At 37.2% G+C, this 19,201-nt stretch overlaps 1 protein-coding gene across 1 annotated transcript; it reads left to right on the top strand.

The window, feature by feature from the left end:
* The first annotated feature begins 2,787 nt into the window (after positions 1 to 2,787).
* Positions 2,788 to 19,082, top strand: ywhaqa (tyrosine 3-monooxygenase/tryptophan 5-monooxygenase activation protein, theta polypeptide a). Its single transcript, XM_051876463.1, has 6 exons — positions 2,788 to 2,923; positions 3,604 to 4,039; positions 12,003 to 12,126; positions 16,656 to 16,819; positions 17,729 to 17,824; positions 17,994 to 19,082. Exons 2-6 carry the CDS (start codon positions 3,746 to 3,748, stop codon positions 18,051 to 18,053), a joined length of 738 nt encoding a protein of 245 aa, XP_051732423.1. The 5' UTR covers positions 2,788 to 2,923; positions 3,604 to 3,745; the 3' UTR covers positions 18,054 to 19,082.
* Positions 19,083 to 19,201: the final 119 nt, after the last annotated feature.

Here is a 19,201-nt window from a genome sequence, read left to right on the forward strand (position 1 = left end):
TATTTTACACAGCCACGATAACAGGGATGAGTAAGCTTTGTTTCCAGGCAGGTTTTCAGGAGACGAGACAACGCCCTGGGACATTTTTCCTTCTTATTCACTGAAAAAGAAACCATTACGTAATAACGCTCGCCTGTGCAGACAGTGTGAGCCGACAGCCTGACTGATCCAGTTCGTGAACGCGCATGACAGCAGACGGGCTGGGAGGAGGTGGAGGAAAGATTGGAGAGGGTGTGAGCAATGCAATATGCATTTCACTAAAAGGCTTTATCTTGCTCTGTATTCACTATGAAGCTCAAAACATATAGTATGATGTGTACTTCATTAAGCGCTGCCCAATTTTCCTGATCCAAAAGATGGATTTTTAAATAACTTGATCTAACATTTAATATTTTTTAAAAGTTGTGGGTTTATATAGCTAATGAGAATACCTATATTTCTATACTTTGATATATTAGGTAGAAATATTTAGGTATATAATTAAGACAAAAAAACTTGATATTATTTCATTAATTTATTCATTTAGCAGATGCTTTTATCCAAAGCAACTTACAAATGCGGAATACAAGCGATTCATCTTAAGGAGGCAAAAACACGAGAAGTGATAGTAATACAATGTTTCAAACATTGTCCAGAATAGTACAAGCAACAACAGGGGATATAAGAAATAGTAAAAACATAGAAGAAGAACTATTATTATAAAATAGAAATATGCAGTTAAGTGCTCATGGAAGAGATGATTTTTGCTTTTGTTGAAGGTGATAAAAATGGTGAAAAAAAGTTTTCCAGTAGCTGCCAAATAATAATAATAAAAAAATAGTAAAATGAATAAAAGTCTAATCAAATTTATTAATTTAGTGATATTTAAGCAATACAAGCAAATTGATGCTTCATAAAGTACTTGAAAGTTATTCAAGAAACATCTTTCTATATCAAAACATTTTCATATAAAAAATGATGCTATCACTATATGCTCTTGTCTGTTAAACAAATTATGTTGCTTAATCAGTATTATTATTATTAAAAATAATTATGAATCATATATGATATGTTATTTATTTTAGGACCAGAAAATCATACAACCATAATCATAAAACCATATTTTCTTGAAAGGGTAGCCTACCTCATTAGAGACATCACCCTTATCTTAGGCTTTTCTAATCAGGGAACACTTTCCCTCTCCTTCTTTCTCTTTCCGCTCTTTATGAATGTTTTACGACCCCGAGGACAGAGCGGGTGCAGCAGTTCAGAAATGCCCAGCACTCATCATCAACATTCTCCACAGCTCTCAGGCTCCATGTGAGTGTTAGATAAGCCAAGTATAGGCTAGATGTGTGCTGAGAAGGAGGCTCAGTGTATTACTGCTCTCTATCACTGTAATATCCCCATATCATTTTAAGCCTGATAGAAGAATATAAAGTGAAGTAAGTGGAAGTATAAAGTGGAAGATATAGAAAGATAGCACTATAAAGTGGTGTAAGATTTAAACAGAAGGCAGTGCAGGCCTATTAGCATCTCTGCCACCTTGTGTTCCTGTGATTCAGTAAAATATGTTCTGGTTGGAAGATCCAATGAAAGTTAAGTATTTATACATTGCATCATGGAGTTGAGGAATGCCATGTCATGAATCAGAAAGGCCCCATTCAGTGATAAAAACACCATACACCCTTCCAGTCCTTGGGGCATAACAAAAGGATGGGATTACAGGGCAAGAGATCATTCCCGGTAACTGAGCTGCAGTTTTTCCTGTTTTAGAGCAGGCCATGTGACCTATTGTGAAGTCTGACCTGGAGCAAAAGGTCCACTATTTTCAATTCAGTCCCCCATTTTATTCCTTTTGCTGGACCTGTTTTGGGTACTTCAATTTAAAATTCAAGTATGAGTGCTTCTTTTCTTTACTTTGAAGCATTTAATGTCATAGAAAGGGAAAAAAGTGATCAGAACACAAACTTTTAAGTCAGACATAATGAATATAGGTTCATTGGCATGAACACAAAGTAAGTGGTAATTTACAACCACTTTGCAGCCATTTTTCAGACTGTTTGATTCAGTCATTGTACATATTAAGTACAACATAATGTATCTCTGTTCTCTGTAAACTGGTATATCATTACTGAGAACATTTATAATGCATGATCTTCTAACATATTGATTAAACTAATGGACAGTTGGGCTCCTAAAAATTATGCACATCCTAAACTACCACCTCTTATTTTATGAAAGATTATTAGATGCATATGGGTTCATGAACATTCAAATTCATTCAAAATTTTACTTCAATCATTATAATGTATTTCCCAAAGCTTCTTATTCATACATATTTTTTGCAGAAAACTTATCAAAGCAATGCATATACAGATCTTCCATGTATAGTGTTTATGAGAGTTACCTAAGCAGATTAGAATACAGTTGAACTGCAGCCAACTAATAAGTGTCAATAAGAGCACTACACAAACACTATTGCAGACAGCGCTACATGCGAGTGGAATGTTTAGACTTCTATCGAAAATACGACGTAAACGTGGATATAACATATTTACAATGTTGTAAATATATCAAATATTTGCACACCATCCATTTTCCGAATTAATGATCCTACCACGCCCGCTGAGTGCACAAGAATCGGGGGGTCGTGTCCATCGTGATGATGACGTCCTCTCACTTGCTCTAATTGGCGTAAACTCCATGGTCTCAGGGTGAACCTCCTCTAATCCCGCCTTTATTTCAATATTTTATCGACCATTGGTCAATTTAGTTTGACCGACGTTTAAAAAGTATGCTATATCTAAGACCTGATTGGACTTGCGCTCTAAAAGCCACGCCCCCTTTTCAGGTTCGGTTGAGGCGAAGGCGAATCTTTTCTCCCTCCAACCCAAAGCGGATATAGCTTTCGCGGAGTAGCTGATTGGTACCGTTCTTCAAGGTGGGAACATTTTCTTACTTTTTTGCCTCGTCGTATAGTATTCCTTATTCCAGTTATATAATGAATTTGATAGTGTTTGATCTTAGCGTTCGCTGCCAGGTATTATTTTGTAAAACTCATACTGTCAGATAGGAGTGCAGTCGTTAGCTGTCACAAGCTAACCAATTCAATTACACGCGCTATCAGGTGAACTGGGCATTATTCAAAGCCAATGCAAATATTTGATATGTATTGGCATTATTTATCTTAAATGATATTTAAAACATATTTACACGAACAGCGGACAGGTTTGCTGGAAGTGACAGAATCGTGGCGCTCGTCGTGGTCCATTAGTAGTAGGTTAGCCATCGGCTGGTTAATGGACAGTATTAGATTAGACAAGCGTGAGTAACTCGAGAAGGAGAAATTTATTTAATATCAAACATCTCTATTCTGTTTATTTTGAGAATTAATTAAAGAGATTAATAGGACATTAGCGACCATGCCTGGTGTATGGCTATAAACCTCATGTGATTCAAATTGACATATTAAACAAAATATGTATTGTGTAGCATAATAACACTTCTTTGACAGGCTAAAAGCCGGAAAATATTATAAAATACAATATTCATTAATCTGAACAAAATGCTGTGTCCCTTCTGAACATCTGATTGATTAAAACTGTCATAATTTATCCTCAGGTGCTCCTGGATTACTTCACCCTTACTGCTTCGGCCAGCCAGCTTCTCCTTTCCCCCTATACACACTGTTTTTCTCTCCCTCCCCTCTTTGCTGGACTCGCCATTTCCCGGAGTTTAAACGGCCGCATCGTGCGATTAAATCATGGATAAGACGGAGCTGATTCAGAAAGCCAAGCTGGCGGAGCAGGCGGAGCGCTATGATGACATGGCCGCGTGCATGAAGCAGGTGACGGAGCAGGGAGCCGAACTCACCAACGAGGAGAGGAACCTGCTCTCCGTCGCCTACAAGAACGTCGTCGGGGCTCGGAGGTCGGCCTGGAGAGTTATCTCCAGTATTGAACAGAAAACCGAGGGCAACGACAAGAAGCTTCAGATGGTGAAGGAGTACAGGGAGAAGGTGGAGGCCGAATTACGCGATATTTGCAACGAGGTGTTGGTAAGGCTGTTCTCTATAATGCCTATATAACGTTACTATAACTGAATGTACTCCATATTTACAATGCCCTAACTATTGACTCTCTATGCTAGATAAATACTCGCTATTAGGGATGGGTATCGATTCAGGTGTCCCAATTCGATTCGATTCCGATTTACAAGATCTCGATTCGATTTCGATAGTAGTAGTAGTAGTAGTAGTTTCCAGGTACAGAAATTGAATAATCAAATGTAGAACAACACCGCATATAATCTTCTCTTTACAAATTAAATAAAGGTTAATTCTTATTGAAGTTACAAGAACGTTATTCAGCGAAGAGCAGGGAGTAATTTTCTCGTTTTTTTTTTTTTTTTTTGATTAACGAAAACACAGACAGCTGCAGGAATATTAGGTTGCTGTCACTTTAAGACTAATGCACGGATTCAATAATGATACACGTGTGTTTTCTCTACTGCTTACCATAACCATAACCGACTATGTTAACCTGGATACTCGCAAAGGCGACATTTTGAGATAAATTTGTGTGAATTTCTCTGTTTAGGCACAAGGAGAGGTGAAAGAGAATTCATTTTATTATTTGCAAGTTGTCTGAGGCGCACTGCTGTGAGCGCTTCGAGTATGTGCGCTATGTTCAATGTTTGCGGAAATAAATATTGAAAAATCGATTCGTGGCTTTTGAGAATCAATGTTGAATCGACACATTTAAAACAAACAAACAAAAAAGATTAATCGAAAAATCTTTTTTTTTTTTTTTTTTTTTTTTTTTGCCCAGCCCCATTTGCTGTACTGTAGTAACTATATCTGAACTATACTCAATACTGACTCTGTATTGACTAGATATCTATACTTCTATATCCATACTCAGTATGTCTATAATCTATACTGCCTCTTTATTTGCTAATCTGGCTATATATAAAATGCTGTATACACACTATGCTGGCTAAATACTATACTAAATTTTGACACTCTATATTACGCATTTAAAGTCACCATGAAATCATAATTGACAATTCTTATTTTTTGATGGAATATCGCAGTATTAATGATTTATCCATATCCATAAACATCATTATTTTTTAAATATGTAATTAAAATAACTTCCCCTCCTTCTTCTAACAACATCTCTTCTCTGATGACATTTTTCTTGAGGACGGGACAGCCCGTCACTCACATGGGATCGCAGCAATAGCAAATAACAATGATCCAGTCAATTCCCGATGGACAAAATCAAGTCCTGCCCTACATTTTTTCATGTTTGAGAAGCTGTTTCACTCATAAATCACAATAAGGAAGAAAAGACTATTGCTTCCTTTTAATGCAGACTTTAAAGTTGGTTTAAAGCAAGCTTAAAAGTTTTAAGTTTTACGCAGGTTGCTGGAAAGAGGTTATTGTCCCGTCCTCACGCCAGCAAACATGTCATCAGAGAAGAGATGTCATTGCAAGAGAGAGGGAAAATTGTTTTGATTAAAGGTTACAAGATCACAAGAATTGCATGGATACATCATGTATAATAAATACTGCAGTATTCCATAAAAAAATAAGAACTGCAGATTTTGATTTCATGGTGAGTTCTTTTATATGCTATTATTATTCATTACTATTTTGAATGATCTTTTATTATATTTAACTTCTTTTAGCTTAACTTTTTTCCCCCCTTGCTGACCTCTATGCATCAGTATTACATATGGACCATCATTATGTATGGATAAACATACAGAGCCTTTAAGGTTTAGCAATGATGTGGAACTGGATTTGAGCACCAGCAGGGATCTGTCACTGTTAGCAGTGTCATCGCTGGCAGTACATGGCAGACAAGCATTGAACCCAGTGGTTATGTACCCCTCTAACCTCATTGAATTAAGAAGAATCGTATTCGTCTCAAAAGGAGTGCTGTGTTGAGGCATGGCATATTTAGAGGGGAAAACAGCCACATACAGTGTTCCGGTGTCTAGCTTGGCACCTCATCACAGTGCTCTTGTTGTAAGAGGCTCTCGTGGAACTATTAGAGAATTGATTCCTCCGAGAAATGGTGCAGAGAGCAAGAACCAAGCCTTCAGCTTCTCACAATCGATATGTATTGCAGGCAGAAGTACAGCATCTTTCTCTCTCTTCTCCCACAGGCTGTGAGGTTCTGTGTCATCACTATTGGATTCCTACTGTCACTCCCCTGGTAGCCCAGTCATCTTATCAAACTTGTTGAAATTCTGCTGCAGTACAGACAAGACTATTAATGTTATGTGATGAAATTGACAGACTGACAGATAATTTAAAGAGATAGTTCACCTTAAAATAATCATTTTGTTTTCATTTGCTCCCACTCATGTCATTCCAAACCTGTGACATTTTTTCTTCTGTGGAACATGAGTAAGGATTTTGAGAGAAAAACTAAAGATTCCAACGCAGTAATTAATGGGATATTTTTCATTAAATCACTTGACCAGATCACAAGAGTGATGAGTGTTGTCTTTTATATTGCGACAGCAGAATAAAAGAAAAAAGAGCCTGCAACATTGCATTTGAAGAGACTAAAAGATCAGAAGTTCTTGTTCATTAGAAATACCAAGTGTTACACTTATTTACTGACAGATAAAATGGATTGGGGTAGGGCATGATAGAAAATGTACAACCCAGGCCATCGTAGTGGTGCATAATGATAATTTTGTTGTGCAACCTCTGACGTTTTGACTTAAACTCAAGCTGGGCTTTATATTATAAAGGTTTATCTGTTAAACCAGCTTGAAGGGAGCAAATAATTCTTCACAAACAGCTTTTTCTTGATAATGAAGAGTTTTGCTGATCAGTTCAGCTTTCATTATCTGCATCTTTCTTCACAGGTCTAACAAAGGAGCTTTTACCATTGTCACATGCTGCAGATAGAAAATATTTGTGGTTAGAAACAAATGACTTCAGCTACTAAAAGTAGCCTTTAAGACAGTTTCCGTGGCGATGCATTGCCGTGCAGTTGACTGTTGTAGTGTGCTCTGTTTTTTAATAGCGTGGTTTGTTTCAGGATTGTGTTTTGCTAATCCGTCTGACTGTGTGGAGTGGTATCCTTAACATGAGGGGCCCATCCTGTAATGGAGAGTCATTGTGTGCATGCATACTGTAGGCTACATGTCGCACAAGGTGGCAGGAAATGGATGTGCACATCATCATGTCAGCCACTGTTTTCTTTGCATCTCTTTATGCTGAAGAGAACGGGAGGAAGGGCATTAAAATAGCTGGTTTCCTGTCAGACAAAAAAAAAAAATGTGTGAAGAGAGGAAGGTCAGGGGCCGCTGACACACAGGGAGGATATCCATTGGAGTGTAGAGTAAAGGGCATGACTTTATGAAGTCTCTCTTTGTGTAAAGGGTGACTATCATAGGGTCAAGGTTTGGCTGGTTAGCATGGCCCAGTTCGCCCCTGCTGGTAGGTTCTGTAACTACACCATGTGACTGCAAATGGGTCTTTGTCCATTGCTTGCAATTCAAAACTAGCTATGTATTTGTCAATGTTGTTATTAACTAGAACTACTAAAAATATTTTTTAAATTGAAATAAAGCTAAATAAATTATAATTACTTTTATAAAAAAAAAAAAATGAAAACTAGAAATATCTTAGCAACTAACTGAAATAAAATAAGTTGAAGTACTACAGTTACTAAAACAAATGGAATTTAAAAAAAATTAAAGCAATATAGAAATCTCATTCTATATATATTTATATACAGGGTATCTAGTGTTGTCAAAAGTACCAGTTTTAAAAATGTGATGCTTTGAGCACTGTTGAGCGGATTCATAAACACCTCTGATTGGCCATTGTGTTCACTCGCTCATCAGATATGTCTGTGATTGTCTACAATGATCAACGCTTCAAAAAGATGTTGTAAATAGACATCATTGACGCTCTTCACCAAGTGCTAATACAGATATGCCGCTAATAAATGCATAATAAAAGCTCCGGCTTCCAAAACACTTTCAAACACTTCCGTGTGCTTTCAAACGCTCCCCTGCCTTGATCATTGTAGCCAATCACAGACATATATGTTGAATGGCCAATCAGAGGTGCTCAAAGCGTTACATTTTTTAAATTTCAGTACTGACTTGGTATCGAAGTTGGTACTTTTGACAACACTAGCATTGACATCACTTTCCCACCCGAACACGCCGCCTCCAGCTGGACTGAGTGGCAAAACATCCTGCAACATAAATGGACTTAATGTGAGAAACTGTGAAAACAGGAGTAAAACAAACTATCATCTTTTTAAATCAAATTCAGTTGGACTCGACAGTATTCCTTACAACTTACCAAAGAACCAGTGGTCCATGGATTTTGACGGAGTGGAAATGCATAAAGCAAAGCCTGTGAACGCTTTATCTTCTAGACAACACTATAAATACAATATAGGTAGATCTAAATCCGAATGATCACTTATATCATTGTTAAATATCGTCATATCGCCCAGCTGTAAAACTTGTTGAAGCCTTATGGCATTATAGACACAACATTATGACTTTCTGTAAAGCTGCCTGGAAACTGTATATTGCGAAGCGTTAATAAATTTGACTTGACGCTTGGTCGTACTTCCAGATGGGATAAAAGTGACGAGGACATCAATGGATATTCTGGTTGTTTCAGTATGTTTTGTAGAATCTTTTAAAAGATATCTGGATCACTGTCAACTGTTACCGTCAGGCAGGTGATATAGAGTTTCACTCTGTGAACTGAACTCCTTTGTGCTCCTATCTATTTATCTAAACTTGCTTTCTAAGGAAAACCGGGTTTGTCTAACATTGTCTAACCATCCCCCTTTGTAGAACATAAGGCTCATCATAGTGGATGTTTTTTTTTAATAAACGCTGGATCAATTGCAAAGCTCTTTCCCATTTTAGATGTTTTTGTGTCTTTCACGGCATTCTGGCTGAACACCAACGCTGCCACTCAGTATGTAACACTCAGGGTGTAACCGCAGTGACTCCCACCTACTGTGATGTCATGTGCATACCAAAACAAAAATCAGAAAACTAAGTTACTAAAACGTAAATTAAAATAAACTGAAAATATAAAAATAAATGCTAATTCAAAATTTTAATGAATACTAGAATAGTATACATATACTACTAAAATAGTGTAACACTAATATAATCTGTCTTGCAAACAACTTTTAAATCAAAACAGAGGGGCTAATTTCTATTTTTCAGTGTGTTTTAATGTGAATGGTGTGGAAACGTTGAACGCTGCTGGTTCAAGCAATACAAAAAATAAGCCATGACCTTTCACCATTTTGTCCTTGAAGAAGGCACTTAACCTCAGGTTCCTTCAGGGGAAATGACTAGCTATTTGTTTCCATTATGTTTGGCTGTTATGCAACTTGGAGTCATGCTAGTTTCATCATCAGACTTCCACAGATTGCTCAAAGATGCATCAAAATCTTTTCATTTAAAATGTCTTTGACCATAACTACACTTTGCAGGGGACTCGGGATCAGTCCCTTTACTTCAGCTGGACTGAAGGGTACATGGCTGCATAAATTCTCTGCTCTCATTATCAAATCCCGTTCCAGTTCCTTTTCTTAAGGTGGTACCAGCTGGATTACTGGATGGCAAACAGGAAAATGATCCCTGGCTTCATAGACATTAGAGCTGTGCTAATTATCTGTTAGACAGATTAATGTGTACAGTGGGGTTAAATGTCACGCTTGCTTTACTGACATTTGCCATTTTAAGTTTAGTTGCTGTTAACAGCAGGCAGTAAACACTGATGTTTAAACTTTAACTTGCATTAGGAGATTGAAAATTACAGTGCGTTAATTTCTTGTTTTATCCTTCCTAATGTTACATAAAGATTTTTTCTGATGGCATGATATCTGAATGTGGTAGTCTGCATAAAACAAACGTCTGTTCAAAAGTTTTTTGTTTTTTTTTTTAATGAAAGAAATACTTCATATATACTATATAGAAATACTATTCTTTTATTCAGCAAGGACACATTAAAAAGATCAAGAGCCAGCAAAGACATTTATAATTTTACAAAACATTCATTTTTCAAATAAATGCTGTTCTTTTGAACTTTCTGTTCTTCAAAGAATCATGGAAACAGTGTATCACTGTTTCTACAAATCTTTTAAGCAGAACAACTATTTTCAACATTGATAGTAATAACAGTGCGTTCACACCGCCACCGGCGAGAGCATCAAAGTGACAGGAAGTCATTCATTTTCAATCTGAGCCGGCGGCAAGCTCCGGCGAGCCGTGGCACCGCGCGTCTTGGACTGTGTGGGCATCGAGGAGAGTTGAAGTTAGGTCAACTTTATGGTTATGAGCTATGAGGCGGTTCGGCGGCAACCAATCAGAATGTAGAGGTCCTCCGCTTGAGAGGATTCCAGAGAACGCAGTCGTGTAAACTTTGGTTCCGACCAAACATTAGTTCCCAAGCAAAATGGAGGAGAGGTGGATAATTGCCGTGACGGGTTTCCCAATAATATACGATGTGTGTCCCTGTTTGCTAACAGGGGCATAAATAAGAAAAATGATGCGTGGACCAAGGTGTCTGACATTGTTTTGCATGCTATGTCTAAAATGGCATAGCTGTATGCCTATATAGTATTAACTATATAAATTTATAGCTGTATGCATTATATATTTAAGCCTAATGACATTTATCATTATTTTCTCCAGTTAAGCAATTTGTTCTCTGCGTTCTCTGGAATCCTCTCAAACGGAGGACTTCTACATTCCGATTGATTACTTTGACGCTTCCACCGGCGGCGGTCTGAACGCACAGTACAGCGTCGTTGGCAGGGCAGCCAGAGTGAATTTTGACGCTTATGCCGACGGCGGTGTGAACGCACAGTAAGAAATCTTGAGCAGCAAATCAGCATGTTAGAATGATTTCTGAAGGATCATGTGACACTGAAACCTGAAGTAATGATGCTGAAAATGCAGCTCTGCCATCACAGGTATTAATTATATATTAAAATAGAAAATCTAAGCTTTATCTCATTCAGGTTACAGTAGCTGTTTCTGAGTGTTTTTTTTATGCAAGATTGCTTGTATGTGGTTTCACTTTCTTCTGTTCCATAACACCCAAAAAGTGACCTTTATTCCATCAACATTCAGTTACTCTTCAGGTCACATATTTACATGCTTTATGCTTGTTAAACATCTTGAAAAAGTCCAGAAAGCATTACTATTTCTTCACTATGAACATTGTAAGGTTTCTTTTTAAATATTACCCCTGACAGTGGATTTTATGTTCTGACACATCCGTGTCTGTGTTGTCATGAGGGGGAGTGTGTTGCAGTGCTCAGGCTTGCTGTTAAATCAGGCATTAGGAAGCACATGTGATGTGGCTGCTGCTCTGACTGTGTAATCACAGGGTCATGTGGGGCCAGAGTACCATGACTGCCCTCTTTAGACTAAATGCACTGATGTCAGTCTTTTACTTTTTAATTTCACTATTTGTTCTTTTTCCTTTGCCTTTTCTTTTTTTCATTTTCTTCTCTCTTTAGTTTCCTTTAAAAAAAAAAAAAAAAAAAAAAACAACAACAAAAAAAACATCTTTCTTTTTTCTTATTTTCTTTCACATTAGGGAAGTGAACACAGTTTGGTTCTGCAGATCTAAAATGACAGGCTGAGCAGTGAAAGGGCTAGGCTGTCACACAGGAAGTCTGCACCATTCTGTGCTTTACAGTTGGGTTTGTGTGCGTTTGCATGGTTTGTCTAACAGCCCCACTGAACCACCAACGCCCAGAATGTTGTAAACTGTTGCCTCAAACTGGTTGTGGAAAAGAGTTTGATTTCTCAGTATAAAATACACCAGACTGTGCATACTTTTGAAATGAATATTTCACATTTACAGTTCCATAAAACTGCAGCCATTTCCACCTTAATTAGTTAATTGTAACCGTTTTGTTTAAAGTGGATAGACAGATAGAGAGAGCTTGTTTTTCCTTACACATCCTCTTTCTTCCCACCCTCAGGGACTGCTGGGCAAATATTTGATCGAGAACTCAACAAATGCTGAGAGCAAAGTCTTCTATTTAAAGATGAAGGGTGACTACTACAGATATCTTGCAGAGGTTGCCTCTGGAGATGCCAGGAAGGGTAAGTGCCTTACTGCATTTCTGCTGTAAGGAAAGGGTGTATATGCCTGTTATTTTCTCAATAATGCATTTAGAGCTGCACGATTCTGGATAAATTCTTTAAAATAAAGATCACAAATCTCCCACGATTCTGAATAGACTGCTAAACAAAATCACGTCATTTATCACAGGTTCTGACAAAATGTTATTTGCTGCAGTCTATTTAAAAATAATTCATTTTAAATTATTTTTTAAAAAAAGTTTTAATGAATGATTCAATGTTTTTTTTTTTTTTTTCATTTTTTAACAGTCACTTGTTTCTACCTACTGGTGTAATGATGTAATTGATACAATCCTTATTTAAAACATTACTTTCAAAAGCTGATTGCTTGAAGCATTACTTACTGAAGCTACAGTAGACATTAGTGTTTATATCGGAACTATAAACTTTTATCCCAGTACTTCTGTAATAATTTGAATTATTGTAAGGCTTTGAATTATTGTAAGGCCTGTCGCGATAGTCGATATATCGACTTATCGCACAATATATGGACATGACCTAGATCATTTTTGGTGACGTGATATATTGCCCATTATGTTTACACAAAAATAAATGTCACTGACATTTTGCCGATCGGGCTGCCTCTGTCATCTCGTCTGCTCTCCGAGGTGAAAGCGGGGCTCAGGCAGCTCCTTTATACACAGAGCTGACATCGACAGGCGGAAAAATGCGCCATTCGAAACGTTAGTGTTTTCCTGACAACTACAGACACTTTGAAAGAATAAGTGCAAAGAATTCCGCAATCCACTGGTGCAAATATAAACATGACAGCGCGAAATGGTGCACGCTCACAACTAGTTTCACACAGGACGCGGCAGTCGCGAGTGTCTTGTTTGTTTTCATAGAGAACGCGTTTTTGCATTCCACTGCGCTGTTTTTCCATTAAAACGTGTTTGTTTGACTGTTGCACTCGCGTCTTTCGCAGCATCTTGTGCATGATGTGGCGCTAAAACGCGGCACTCAAGTTAAAAGAAGTTTTTCAAACATGCCTCTAGAAAAACAGATACCTCAACAGGCCATATGTGACTTCTAAATCTGTGTCTTTGTTCATATGGACATCTGACAATAGCGTGCACCCTTACTTTACTGAGAAAATAAGGTCAGGGAAAAGCCTGTAGATGGAAAATCTCCATATAAGTTTCTTTTGTGCATTTGCAAGTGTTTTTTTTTTTTTTTTTTTTCTTCTTCTTATTTTGCAGTTTTTGTTAGCAAAGGTTTATTATTTATTCAACATTATTTTTTTCACGCTTCAATTCCAGTAGCCTATCTAAATATTCTTAAGAGTTAAGTTCATTGTCATTTGAAAGTGTGTAGGCCTACTTGCTGTTATATTATGATTATATATTCAGTGGCATGAAATGGTCTTAAAATGACAATAATATCGCATATCACAATTATTTCTGGGACAATATCGCACAATAAAAAGTAAATAGTTTACTTATTTGTTCATTAATTTAATTATTTATTTATTAGTTGTGTTATTTACTTTGTTTTTGTCGCAGGAAATTAGAATCTTTTTCTGTCATTTTGTGAGCAAAGATGGAGTTGGTGATGAAGAAAAATGTCATATCTTATAGAAATATTTCACACATGGATATCACACATGCAATATGCAAACTTTGCACGAGAGTTATGCCGTTGAAGGAGTCTCAAACCACAGTCAGTTATTTCCTGAAAGTGAAAGCAAAAACTGACCGAGCTTTTGGCATCTGACACTGCACAATGCATTAATTCTCTCAGGCACGAGAGCTGAATCTACCTCAATGCTGAGAATGGCCTCAAATTTAAGCACAAATGTTTCCATCTCAGATGTGAATTAAATAATTTCAGTCTGTATTTGGGAAACCATGTCAGTGCTGCATCTTGTGCTTTGCTCTAGGCTAAATTGGGTTTGTGGGCTTCAAATTCAAGATGAATGAGTTTGGGTTCTGTGCAGAGTATTTAGCTGCCTTAGGCCATCTTCTACACCCTCCTCGAGTCAGCTGCTTGTCCTTCTGGGAGACAGTCTTCTGGGGTTTTTATTCCCCTTCTGGCAGGCTACAGAACAGGAGCAGTCATGGAGAACCAGTTTAAAATATGCCTCCTCTAATATGTTTCCAAGCATCTTATACTGGAGAAGGATATTTCACCATCTTGACCTTTGATCAAAGACCTTAGGGTTTTTTTTTTTTTTCTGATTTAATGCCTGTTTTTGTACTTTGTCTTTTAGATGTCTTCAGATTTTATCAAAGCATTCTGTGATTGATAATGCTTATGTATGTTCATACTTATGCCATCAGTCTGTTGGCTTAAAGGGTTAGTTCACCCAAAATTCTGTCATTACTCACCCTCATGTTGCTCCAAACCAGTAAGACCTTCATTCATCTTTGGAATACAAATTAAGATATTTTTGTTGAAATCCGTGAGCTATCTGGCCTCCGATAGGCTGCAACACAACAACTACTTTCAAGGCCCAGAAAGGTAGAAAAGACATTGTTAAAATAGTCCATGTGACTACAGCAGTTCAACCTTAATGTTATGAAGTGACAAAAATACTTTTTGTGTGCAAAAAAACAAACAAAAATAATGACTATTCAACAATTTCTTCTCTTCCATGTCAGTCTCCTACACTGTTCACGTAGTAAACACAGTGCAGCGCTCCCGGGTTCTACGTTAGAACGTCGGCGCTCAGTATTGGTAAACGGAAGCTCAAGAACCAATGAGGTTCATTCTTGTGTTACGCAGCACGTTTGAGCTTCCGCAAGAACCAATAAGATTTTTTCTATCGTGTCAAGCAAGTGCAGTTGAGCTTCTGTTTATGTTCAGTGATCAATGTTTTTATGTGAATAAAAGCCTAAATTCAATCTGTTCGTCATATTAAGCGATCGTGATTCTTAAAGTTGGCATGAAATCAAAATTGACAACTCTTATTTTTTATTTTTTTTTTTATGGAATATTGTAGTGTATATATTATTAATAATTTATCAGTACACTTCTTAATTTTTTTTTTTTTAATTCATGTGCCCTTGTGATCTTTAATCAAAAACATTAACTTCCCTTCCCCCCTCAAAACGACTCATCGTCTCTTCCTGTCACATGCCATGGCGTGAGGGCGGAGATATCTGGAACTGCCAACAGATCCAGTGACGTAAGGGTAAAATGCTGTCGCTGGACGCTGGGGCTGATGCCAGCCATTGGGGTGTACAGTACCCTCAAACATTGAAAGGAACCTGATGGAGGACATGCTCAGTCAGTCAGGCTGCGTGTCCACTGGAGCAGAGCAAGTGACCAGAGCATTTTTAGATTCATTCCAATGGAAGTTAAACGTTACGCGCGGGCGTGAGGCTCAACTTCCATGTGAATGAACCAGAAATGCTCGCTCCGTGCCAACGGACACACACCGTCAGTCAGTCAGTCGGTCTCTCTCGCGCGCTCTCTTGCTGTTTAGTGCCGTTGACCATCCTCGTCATCCTCAGTAAATAAAATTCTTACAGTAACGTACGTAAGAGTGCTTGCAGTGAGTCCGGTGGAGAGAAATCCCCCACTGACTGCAAACGGGTATTCAGATCTGCCTCCATTTTGTTAGCAACACCCAACTTCCAACGATCCAATCAGTTCCCAAAGGATGAAATCAAGTCCCGCCCTCTCATTTCAGATGCCGTTTCACTCGGATAGACGTCACAGTAGAAAAGAAAAGACAATCGCAACTTCCGCTTCATGCCGACTTTAAGAAAATTTGGACTAAACCGCTCAATTTATTTGGATTAGTTTTATGATCTCTTTATGAACTTTTTAAAGCATCAAAGTCGTTAGTGGTAGTTGCATGGACTGTCAATGGAGGGTCAGAAATTGCTCAGATTTTATTAAAAATACCTTAATTTTTGTTCCCAAGATGAACGAAAGTCTTAAGGGTTTTGAACGACATGAGGCTGAGTAACAGAATTTTCATTTTTGGGCGCAAAACTTTGAAAGCAGTGATTCCCAAATAGGGGGCCAGGGCTCATTACTGGGTCTTATTCCGGTTAACAAAATCCTATTAAAATGCTAAAAAAAAAAAAAATTAAAAATAAATAAATAAAGATGTACGACATTAAACTGACATTTTTGAGTTTATTTTGTTTTTGCAGAAGTACCAGAGGAATAGATAGTAGGGCCTTTGAATAGTGTCTTGGACAAATGGAAAAAGGAGTCATAATGGTTAAGAACCTACTAAACTATAGTCAACATGTGAAAAACCACACATTGAAAAACCACATATTGCTAGTAATATCCTGTCCAGAACCACTGACTCATTGCTACTAGTTAGTTATGTCCAATCAATCACTTATTTTGTCATAACTTTTTTTAACACACACACACATACACACACACATACACACTATATATATATATATATATATATATATATATATATATATATATATATATATATATATATATATATATATATATATTATTATTTTATTATTATTATTAATAATATTTATTTATTATTTATTTTTCCCCTACAGAAACGATAACCAACTCTCAAGGCGCCTACCAGGATGCATTTGACATCAGTAAGAAGGAGATGCAGCCCACACACCCCATTCGTCTGGGACTGGCTCTCAACTTCTCTGTCTTCTACTATGAGATCCTCAACTCTCCTGAGCAGGCCTGCGCTCTGGCCAAACAAGTAGGATTTTAGATGACAGCACCACTCTGTTGCTATTTATTAAACTTATTTATGAGGAATTAATAATTTAATCTGTTAATCTTTGAAAAACATATTAAGATATTTGTAATGAAACCTGAGGTTTCTATCCATTGAAATTCCAGGTAATCAAAATTTTAGAGATCCAAAAAGGTCATAAAGCACCATAAAACAAAACCATATGAATTGAGTGGATTAAGTCTTATGAAAATATACAATCATATTATTTGATGAACAGATTTAATTTAAGCTTTTATTTACATCTAAACAATGATCATACATAGGGCTCATCACATTTGGTAAACACAGAAGCTAAAATGTGCGTGCATGATGTGTGAGAGCCAATGAAGTGTTTTAGTGTGTGGTGTATTTGTTTATCTGCTCATCACATAAAGCGATCATATCTCTTCAAGCGGCAAACGTCTCAGGTTTCATTAAAAGTATTTTTGTTTCAAAGATTACCCAAAGTCTTATGGGTTTGGAATGGCATTGAGGGTGAGTAAATGATGACAGTTTATGTTTGCGGATGGACACTCCCTTTAATGGTAACTCTTTTCCAACATATCAGCTTCTAGTTTGACCACTAATATGAGTTTGGGGTGGGACTACCTGTAATAAGCAGGGAATTTTCTCAAAACAATGCCAGAAGGGATTAGGGCCTTTTTTTTTTTTTTTTTTTTTGGACATTCTTTTAGGTTGTGGTAGTTACTTCACGTACAATTAAACCTTTAACTCAGTGAAAGGGAAATTCCTATGGAAATTTTACCCACCTGTCCTTCTGGATTTTTATACTTTCCTCAACCTTTGAATTTCATCAGGCACATGGTTCACATACCAGGGGCTTGACTGTTCGTTCACATACCTCAACTTATTGTGGCCTTGTGCTTGCAGGCCTTTGATGAAGCCATTGCAGAGCTGGATACACTGAACGAAGACTCGTACAAAGACAGCACACTTATCATGCAGCTGCTTAGAGACAACCTCACAGTGAGTTACAAACAGTCATACTGACCCTACAAAAATAGTCTTCTCTGAGACTGTGGAATGCAGATTTGATAAGTTATATCACCATCATTTATATTTATAGTTCAAAATATAGATGTTCAGTATTCAAGCACACATTTTTTTTAACCCCCCCTTTTTTTTTTTTAATCAGTTATGGACCTCTGACAACGCTGCAGATGAGGGTGAAGGAGGAGACGGAGGAGAGAACTAAACGGCCACATCTTCTCTCCACAGATTAAAGAAAAAGAATCCTGGAAAAAGACAACTTTTTACACTTCTTCATTCCTTATTGTTTCACTTATGATTATTCTAGCCATGTAAAAGCCCATGATCATTACCAATGAGCTGTGAGTGTGGGAATTCCAATCAGTCTGTTGTTTTTTTTTCTCTCTCTCTCTCCAGTTTCCACCACCTGGCTTGTGGTTGTAATGAAAGTAAATATTAAGTTAAAGTAACATCTCCATTCCTCAGTTTTGTGTTTTTGTCCTTTTGGCCTTCTTTATGTGCAGTGTCTGCTGTAGAAAAGTATTAGCCTCACATAAAATCAATTGTCCTTTAATTGTGACAGCAACTAGTGTGTATATTCTGGTAAACTGAAATATTGGAAGTGTCGGTCACAAAATGCAGAGCGTTTTGCCTCAAGCATGGCTAGTTCCTGTCCTGCTATATCACCTTCCATTATACATCTTTCTAGGGAAATCAACATACACTTGAATGAGATAAATGTCTTGTTGACTGTCATAGTGTTGGCTTAAAATGAGCCTGTGCTTTAGTATTGATAGCAAGATGGCTGTTTTCTGGTGTACCAAGTCAGCTAGCATTGCTCAGCCAAGTATGCACTTTTCATAGACCATTTGAATCATGTCTTCATCTTGAAGGTCACGAAACACTCCTGCCTGGTTATGGTTTTCACTTTAATGTGTTACCTTGCGATGGCTTGTGATGATTAAAAAAAAAAAAAAAAGATGAAAAAATATCATGCATGCCCATTTTTCAATATACACTGGAATGGGAACCAATACTACATACATGTTCCACAGTTTGGTTAAGTACTTTTCATTGCAGGTTTATGCACATGTTGAGAGGATGTTTGATTTGTCAAGTGATGTCAATAGTTATTTGGACCACTGTTGTGTTTTTGCTAATCATTGACTGTAGTCCCCCAAAGCCTTGTGAAAATGTACAAGCCCTACATAACAGCTATGTAACCTGAATTAAAATGACCATTTTATAAACCATACAGTTTTGTTTTGAAATTTGTTTTTATCTCCGTCTGTCCTGGTGACTTTTTTACATTCTTTGTGAGATGATGTGATGCATTTTGACTGGGTTTCTGTAGTATTCTGTAAACTTCTTTAA

Source organism: Ctenopharyngodon idella, chromosome 20 (assembly GCF_019924925.1).
Source record: "Ctenopharyngodon idella isolate HZGC_01 chromosome 20, HZGC01, whole genome shotgun sequence".
NCBI lineage: Eukaryota > Metazoa > Chordata > Actinopteri > Cypriniformes > Xenocyprididae > Ctenopharyngodon > Ctenopharyngodon idella.